A 10,000-nucleotide genomic window follows, 5' to 3' on the forward strand; every position below is an offset into this window, starting at 1 on the left:
GTGCGTGTGCATGTGTATGTGTGTGCGTGCGTGTGTGTGTGCGTGCAAGCGTGCATACGTGTGTGTGTGTGTGTGTGTGTGAGTCAGTCCTCTGCGACCTTGGCTGTGTTGCCACCTTCTAACATTAAGTCAAGGACACAAAGGTCCATGGGAGTAAATCTGCTATGATACCAAACACATTTTCCGAGAAGGGCCGCCCTTAAAAAAAAAGAAAAAAAGAAAAGAAAAAAACACACACAACCGCTCTAAAAACTGCCAAAATATGTTGCTATTCATCTCGACAAAAAGGAACGTCAAGCTGATTCTGTTCACGCTGTTTTATTATTATTATTTTTTCCTGTCTGTCTGTCTCTCCTTCAAATGGACACATGCTATGTGAATAAAAGAGGAGACTGAAGAAGCAGTGCTGGCCGGCATGGATTTGTCTCCCATCTAATAACCCATTCAGGCCAAGAATTATTGAATGCTTTAACCAGTGAAAAATAGCAGATATACAAGCTCACAGCGCGGCACCGAGTGCCGCGCTGTGAGCTTGTAGATCTGCTATTTTTTTAAAAGTCGTGAAAATGTGTGCACATCTTTGAATAAATGTATTTTTAAAGCGAACGTTTGTAACTCAAATTTAGCTTCTGGGTGGTCCATGGAACTAAATATTTTGAGATGGGGGTCCGTGGCCAAATACATATCATTTTGGGGGTCCTTCACATGAAAAAGTTTGAGCACCACTGACATAGTAGTCTCTCAAGAACAGACTAACTGAGCTCCAGTTAAGTGAAAAGGACCTTTTCTATGCTGACATAGAAACATAGGATGTTTTTTTTTAAACTTCAAAAGACACATATAGAATCGGGTCCAAATTCAAATTTTCACGATTTTTCAAAAATAGCAGATCTACAAGCTCACAGCGCTGTGAGCTTGTATATCTGCTATTTTTCAATAGTTAAAGCATAAAATAATAATACACTATATAATGTGTACCCGTTCCAAATGGGATAATCCAGACGAACAGCTGACAGTAGGAAAGCGGCTGATAATGTCTGCGTGTTTTCAGAGGGAGAGGCATATGGTTGGTCGGGGCCGCCGCTTACTTGAATATCTGAAGCCACTCGTCACGGCTAATACCACATGTTGTCAAAAGTATCAATTTGTGCGGAGAAGTAATGAAAACGGTGGGGTCTGCTTCTATTTTAGCGGCTTGTTTGACAGATTGAGAGGTGTTTAACGTCTCGTTCTGGCATGGCGGGATGGAGGGAGCGTCATCTATCTCTAGCACACAGATGCACACACACACACTCGCACACACACAAAATGACAGCATGTTTTTGCTACTGATAGACAGGGCCAAGTGGGGGAAACTTTGCATGTATGCACGCACACAGAGACACGCAGAGACAGACAGACAGACAGACAGATGGGCACACACACACGGCCTGCCACAAACACACACACACACACACCACACACACACACCCACACACACACACACACACACACACACACACACACACACACGAAATGGTAAGCGCGACATCATTCATCCTTAATTTAAGAGGGAGATGGGGTGAGCAGAAAGTCAGATGAGGAAGAAGGCAGCCAGATAAAGTTTGACAGTAAAGAGGAAATGGCTGAGAAACAGACAGAGTGACTGAGAGCCATTTCACTCATTAGGGAATATTTCGATTTGGTTGGATGTTTCCACTTTCCAGCGCACACACACACACACACACACAGGGGCGTCACAAGGGGTGGGGGGAAGTGGGACTGAGTTACTAGGGCCAAAGTTGGGGGGGCCTTAATTATTTTATGCTTTAACTATTGAAAAATAGCAGATCTACAAGCTCACGCTGCGAGCTTGTAGATCTGCTATTTTTGAAAAGTCGTGAAAAGTCATGTGCAAATCTTTGAATATATGTACTTTTTAAGTGAACATTTGTAACTCAAATTTTTGCTTCTGGGGGGGTCCCTGGAACTAAATATTTTGAGACGGGGGTCCGTGGCCAAATACATATAATTTTGGGGGTCCTTCACATGAAAATATTTGAGCACCACTGACAGAAACATAGGTTTTTCAACAAAAAAAAAAAAAAAACCTTTGAAGGATTTGAAATATTCAGACAAAAATAGTAGATCTACAAGCTCGCAGCGTGGCACTCGGTGCCGCGCTGTGAGCTTGTATATCTGCTATTTTTCAATAGTTAAAAGCACAAAATGTGAGTGAATCCTTGTACCCAGGGCCCATAATTTGGTGTGACACCCCTGCACACACACACACATCCATATGAGTTCGGGAAGAGCAGTCAACCTTCAGCGTTGGCTGCCCTGGGGATCCTCTGTCACATCAGCATTACGCAGATTTTATCTTTCCCCTCAGCTTTCAATATTGATAATTTGCAACCCAGCGAAAATTACTTAAAGAAGACGTTTAGATCCAAAGCACCAGACCAGAATGATATTACATTACAGTGCACATGACTAATTTATCTGGTTTGTAGAAGTGTCAGCAAACTGCCTGGATTGAAAACATTTAAATGCATGTGTAATTTGGATTTGGGGTTCCAATAGACAAAGTAAGAAAAAGAAGGTGTGGTCTACTCTGGATATACCAGTGGATTTCAATGGCTAACCCAGCTCAGTAAACTCTCGTAGATGCATAATATGCTAAACATTGTAAAAAAAGAAAAAATGTCTACCACAGTGAAAACTTTGTGTTAGAAATATTGTAGAGTTGCAGAACAGCAGTTGAAGTACACATCCAAAGCAAACTCCTCTGTGTTAGCTTAACTCTTACTTGTATGCTAAGAGTTAAAGAGAGGGCAGCCGATAATGCTGTACATTCAAATATTGTGAAAGAAAAGTACCTCTGGTATAATATTGCATTCTCATTAACAATACGTTTTTTATTGTTTTGGAAATCTGCATTTCAAAGGTTATGATGCACTGCCCCCCAAACATTTTCCATAATTTTTTTTGTGATGTCACAGGTGGAAAAAGACCAAGTTATATCACATAGCACAAAACTTAATTTTTGACGTGACAAATAAATCATGTCAATACTTTTTTCAGTTGAAAATACATTACTTTTGTGGAGCAACACGGCTGCAGTTGCACAAACGAAGCAGAAACTTGTAGTGTCGCTGATGTGAGTGAACAGGTAATGTTAGTTACAATGACTAAGCGTGTGGTCGGTCATCATCATATTCCCCTTCTAAATATTACATTACCTTCTTTTACATCAGTGTCGGCACCAGAGCTTAAATATAGCTGGTTCTGAATGCTAGATATTTACATCTTCAGTTGCTTTCTGCTACCTGGACACAGTCTCATTCTTAGTAATGTCCATATAATTATAAGAAAGCATCTGGTATGGTTGTCTAAATGAGGACTAGTGTGTAAATATCTCAAGGTGTCCATTACCTGTTACTCTGCCTTTAACCACTTAAACCCTGATATAGTTCCTTGACTGAACTCCACTCAAGCCCCCCAGGCTCTATAATAGCCCCCTGCTTTTTTTCCCTACACACCAAATATCTTTGCAGAACATAGTCGATTTACCTACATATTAACCAGCAGTGGACTTGTGATTAGAGTGTCCACCCTGAGATTGGGAGGTCGGAGTTCGATCCCGGGCGGGTCATACCAAAGACTATAACAATGGTACCCAATGCCTCCCTGCCTCTCTGCTTGGCACTCGGCATCAAGGGATGGAATGGGTGTAAGTCCCTGCCACATACTAGCGTCAACTTGTAGTTGTACATCAAGCTGCCTCACGCTACAGAAACAGGAGATGGGCTTCTACCCTAATGACTAGATGCCTCGGTAAGTCTTACTTACTTGCATACATATTGAGAACTTGTGGATCTAAAATTATTGTAGAATGACTTATTTTTGAGAATCAATCATAGACACACATCTTACAAGTTCAAACAGCTCATAGTATACTATAATACAGGTTTTAATATAATAGGCCAATAAAAAAATATATATACAGTGATATTTCATATCACTGGGTGTCCCTTATTTCCTTATTTGCATTTCAAGTTGGCAAGTTACCCCAGATGCAGTTAAGGAGCTTACCTCAGTTTGGGCTGGCCAACTCCATGTTTCCCCAGCAGATGGGTGCTCAGGTGTTTCTTCATAACAAAGGCCCACCTGTAAACAGAGCATACAGAGGGATATGTGGGTTAACCACAATGTATTCTACAGTAAGTGTGTGTGCAACAATCCTATTCAAAGGCAGCAACTTTAAAGGACCTACACCATGAATTTTCACTTTTTCTATTTTAAAACCTTTTTTTGGGGTCCCACTGGCACCTTCTATCCTCACAAAGTCCTATTTCTGACCGTTGTGTCTTTCTCTGGTTTTGGGCAGACAGAGATGAAAAGCTTTCCACGGGTTCTCAGAACAGTGCTGTTCTGAGAGTTGACGAGAGTGACGTCACTCTCGGATTCCCGTTTTTCAAAAAAAAAAAAAAATTTTTAAATTTTTTTTTTCAAAACTTTTTTTTTTCAAAACTTTTTTTTCAAAAAAATGCAATGCAGAGTCAAAAAAAAAATTTTTTTTCATTTTTTTTTTCAAAACTTAAAAAAAAAAATCAAAATTTTTTTTTCAAAAAACTTTTTTTTCAAAAAACTTTTTTTTTTTCAAAAAACTTTTTCTTTTTCAAAAAACTTTTTCTTTTTCAAAAAACTTATTTTTTTTTCTGGAAAAACCCCACTAGATGCGCCCCTGAGCAAACAGAGGCCGTTTTGGTATTGCAGCTGGAGAGCCTCATTATAGTAGAGCTAGAACAAACAAAAAGAATGGTGAGAGTGTTTTTTGAGGGTTAAAACCTGTCTAAGACTCAATTTTGAGCATATATTTATACAAAAAATATAGTTTTAAAAGCATGGTGTAGGCCCTTTAAAAGGGTAGCCCGCTGGCCTACTGGTCCAGGCGCATATCACTTAGGCATTGCCACATGGTCATGGATGCCTGGCGGCGTCGCCGGTTCGATTCCCGATCCGGACAACCTTTGCCGCATGTCACTCCCCATCTCTCCCTCCATTTCCTGTCAGTCTACTGTCCTTTCAATAAAGGCATAGTATATAGTATTGGCAGAATGTTGTTTAGAATGTTTTGGTATATCAATTTCTAATCAACAGAGCAACTATTGAAGAAATATTTGTAGTTATGTCATGGCAAGGTTACTGCACAACTCAAACCTCTACCAAAGTGTAACTTTGCTTTAAAGGTCTCATGACATGTACGTTGTTTTTACAAAACATAAGTCTTAATCGTGGTACTTCAAACGAGTATTAGTTAACTGAAATATCCACTCCAGTGAGCCATGGCAGGTTTTTTTTCTTCCCCTCTCTGAGTTCTGAAGCCTTTTCAAAAAATACCTATTTGCCCATGGGTGTCGCCATTGAGGGTTTTTGCCTGTCAATCATTGCCTCTGCTCCGCCCCCGCAGGGGGAGAAAGATAGGGGAGGGGAGGGGCTAGGAGGAGAGGGGCGGGATTAATGGACTGTGAAATCAAAGTCCATGGCAAATCACAGCACTTTTCTGAGCCTAATTATTCAGAAAACCCCAGAGCACAAGAAAAAAACACTGAAAAAAGAAAATAGAAATTTGATGTCATGAGACCTTTAATACAGTACCTTGACTGCAAGAGAACATTGTGATTGTGAGATTCAGAGATTTGTACTGGACAATCTGGTAATCATTTAACCGCTCTCACTTCATAGCGGAAGATTGTTTTCACAACAATTCTACAATTCATATGAACATCATATTATATGACTGGACAGCAACTCCACAACTTCATAACCTGCGGTCAAACGTGAACTGAGGCTGACCCAAATTTCATCAGCACATTTTCACACAGTTATTTTCGCGATATTCCCATTTCAAAACACACAAATTCATTTCCTATTCATACTTTCCCACCATTTCCAGACCTGCATAATAACTCAATAACAAAATGACCACAGTGGACCTTTGCAGGCGCCTGTGACTGGTTCACAAGCACAATCTCGGTGGTTGGCTCTTCCCAACAGACAAAAGAGGGGTGTCACAAAGGCTACACGAAGAGTACGTGCCAAGTGTGTACAAACACTGCAGCGGAATCAAGGTTACGTGCAGTGGCACACACGCACAGTCAAAACAAAAAAAAGAAAAGAATACCAGGGCACTATTGCTACAGCATCGACCACAATGCCCTGACAGTGTCTAGGACCCGCAGTTTACTGTGTCTCCTAAACAGCATGTGAAAACATAATGAACGGATGACAGACCTAACTAGTCAGGGATCCAAGCTGCCTCTCCGGCGTTTTCATCCCCTGGCCTTTTCATTTAGCACCCATCACTTCCCATTAGCCTGCCCCTGACAGACACTGACCACATCTGAGAAGCTGTGGACAGAGCTACATGAAAGAGGCAGAAGGGAGTCGAACCAGCAGTCCTGTGGTTGGCAGTGTCACCGTCTGTCCTCCCTCACCCCCTCCCCCCTGATTGGAGAGGCTTGATTTATACTTAGCTGCAGTGGTGTAAATGAACTAAGTAACTGTACTCCACTACATCTCAGAGGCAAACGTTGTACTTTTACTCCACTACAATTATTTGAACACTTTAGCAACTATAGTTACTTTATAGATTTAGATTATTACTAGTAAGATGCCGCAGGGCAACATGCGACCTATGGAGAACCCTGCTTGATAGTCAACAATGTTATGTCAAAACATGCCCATATATGGGCATTACCAAATATGGGCATTCCCAGATATGTCCTTAATATTGATGACATTGGGACAGGGATCTCCATTTATGGGCATAACACGTACAGGTATGTTAATTAGTAAAGCCAAGCAGGGCCTTGACACGTGCATTTGGGTCCCCATCCGGAATCAATGGAGGTACATTTACTATAATAATCTTTTTGTTTTATGAATTTGACAAATACAGAAAAATATTATTGAACTCAAGTCTCCATGGCGTGAGTAATCAATAGAAAAAAGGTCATTTTGTGGGTGAGCTACTCCTTTAAGGCTCTATGTCCACAAAGGTGTTTTATTTTCCCCAGCTGAAGATGCAAGGCGCTCTTCTAATGCTCTTTCAAGTCTCTGTAATCAGATAAAAACACCAGACGTGAATAGCAGCACTTCCAAATCATACGCTGTGATCAGGGGGATAAACACAGCCCCAAGGGCTTTTCAATGTATAGTGTGTTTGTTTATTATTTAAATAGGACACTCCCATTATAGACTCCCTCTGCATACAAAGAATATTCATATAACATTCACTATTCAATCATTTATTGCCAAAACCAGCTGATTTGGAATTTGTTTAGGTGTAAACATGGACAACAAGAATTCGGAGGCAAACGTTGCCATCGGGCAACCAATACTGTAGTTCCAAACACTACTTTACAGTTCCAAACACTGAGTCTTTATAATGGATGCTAATGAAGCATGCGCGATACATGAACCATGTAATCATGGCGTGATGAAATTAAAGAGTGTTGAAACTCTATCTTTCAAGGTCTGCGCCTTGCTACTCAGATCAGCCAACACAGGGATGCTGACAGAACCCTCGCTAAAAATCCCAGGACAAAAATCCACTTGTCCACTTTGCCCTCCTGGCCCCAAAACTGTGTAATAAACTCCCTGTCGCACTTAGAAATACAGACTCACTCCCTAGCTTCCGCCGTGGACTGAAGACTCACCTCTTCAGACTCCACCTAAATCCATAGCACTACTGCAACACTCCCCCTTCCCTCAATGACCATACATGAAGCTAGATAGCATTTTTAGGTTTTAGAAAGTTTTTTACTGCGTAGGTGCGTGGTCTACCTATGTTATTGTTTTTCTAGATTGATATTCCTATGCATTTGTTGTATTGCTGTTGATGTACTGACATATTATCTTGCTTATTATATTGATATATTACCTGCTTATTGTAAATTGCTTTGGATTAAAAGCGTCTACTAAATGCCTTAATTGTAAATTGTAAATTGTACTAGTGGCATTAACAGCTGAGTGGATGTTGAGGAAAGCGCAAGTTTCTTTTAGCAACAATAGACTGTTCAAACTGTCTAGATTTTCAGGTGTCTCTCCAGAAATCCTCTCTTGGTCGGTATATGCCATTTTTAATCTCCCCTTCTAACTGGGTGCATCATCAGTTTGTCAACAAAACAAAAGCATGCTTAACTAGAAGCAGTGCTCTTCCGAGCACAGGTCTCCACCAGGCCACACAAATCGGCCTGTTATAGCGCCACCATGAGGCTGATTTAAAAAATGTGGGGCAGAGGTTCTGAATTAGCATCCAGGGAGTGTGTGTGCTCAGTTTGGCAGCGATCGGGCCAACGGCGACTGAGATTAGCTGCACACAAACTGACGGACGGACGCACGGACGGACGGAGGGGAAAACATACTCTCCCTCAGCCTTCGGCTGGTGGAGACAATTATTTCACCGTTTACATCACTGTGTCACATACTGTTTGTCCTCTCATCCCCACGTCTGGCTACACTCAGGCACACACACACACACACACACACACACACACACACACGCACGCTGTCTCATCCAACCCATCACGGCCCAGAAGAAGTCGCATCTGCCAAGCCGTGGCCCTAAGGCCGCCGCTAACTAACACCCCCCCGTATAAATATTCAAACAACGGTTCACGGTTTGGATTTGCCATCATCACTCTGTGTCCTGGCTCTCACTCTTAACTAAATCCATCCATCGGTCCAGGATGTTGCCTGGGACTTAAACTGGGAGCCAGTGCATGACTAACACCAACCCCCCCCCCCCACACATACACACACACACACACACACACACACACACACACACACACACACACACACACACACACACACACACACACACACACACACACACACACACACACACACACACACACACACACACACAGGGGAGTCACACCAAATTCTGGGCCCTGGGTACAAGGATTCACTGCGGGCCCCCCATGAATGTTAACTATTGAAAAATAGCAGATATACAAGCTCACAGCGTGGCACCGAGTGCCGCGCTGCGAGCTTGTATATCTGCTATTTTTGAAAAATCGTGAAAATGTGTGCAAGAAACCTATGTTTCCATGTCAGTGGTGCTCAAACTTTTTCATGTCAAGGACCCCCAAGATGTATTATTTGGCCACGGAACCCCATCTCAAAATATTTAGTTCCAGGGACCCCCCAGAAGCAAAATTTGAGTTACAAATGTTCGCTTAAAAAATACATATATTCAAAGATTTTCACACATTTTCACGACTTTTCAAAAATAGCAGATCTACAAGCTCGCAGCGCTGTGAGCTTGTAGATCTGCTATTTTTCAATTGCTAAAGTTACTAGGGCCCCTCCACCTTGGGCCCTAGAAACTCAGTCCCACTTTCCCTCCCCTTGTGACGCCCCTGCACACACACACACACACACGCACGCACGCACGCACGCACGCACGCACGCACGCACGCACGCACGCACGCACGCACGCACACGCACGCACACGCACGCACGCACAAACAAAGAACTGTTTGGATCAAAAACTGCACGTGTTCATGGGACACTGCAGGCGCCACTGACTGACTGCATCATCATCGTCTATAAATAAACAAACAGCCTAATTAAGATCATCATTTCTGGGAAAAAAGAAGGAGAAAAAAATAAGCATGAAATAATTAATCAATATATTTGAGAGAAAAGCACAGCCTTGAAAACACTTCACGGTGCTTGTTTAAGTCACTGCGTTTAGACGTGGAGGGGGAGAAGGGAGAAAAAAAAGAAAGCTTGCAAACATTTCTGTTAATCCGTTTAGGCCAAGAATTATTTGATGCTTTAACTGTTGAGAAATAGCAGATAATACAAGCTCACAGCGCGGCACCGAGTGCTGCGCTGCGAGCTTGTAGATCTGCTATTTATGAAAAATCTTGAAAATGTGTACAAATCTCTGAATATCTCATTTTTAAAGTGAACATTTGCGACTCAAATATTTGCTTTTGGG

At 41.9% G+C, this 10,000-nt stretch overlaps 1 protein-coding gene across 1 annotated transcript in view; it reads right to left on the bottom strand.

Annotated features, from left to right (window-relative positions):
• Positions 1-10,000, bottom strand: part of znf407 (zinc finger protein 407) — a gene marked incomplete at its 3' end in the record, with an annotated part of 227,201 nt that overhangs the window by 134,621 nt on the left and 82,580 nt on the right. The window contains 1 exon segment of the mRNA XM_080742837.1: positions 4,075-4,149. Coding sequence (XP_080598963.1) covers positions 4,075-4,149 — 75 coding nt within the window.

The sequence above is a fragment of the Nannobrachium achirus genome (assembly GCF_963921795.1).
Source record: "Nannobrachium achirus genome assembly, chromosome: 2".
NCBI lineage: Eukaryota > Metazoa > Chordata > Actinopteri > Myctophiformes > Myctophidae > Nannobrachium > Nannobrachium achirus.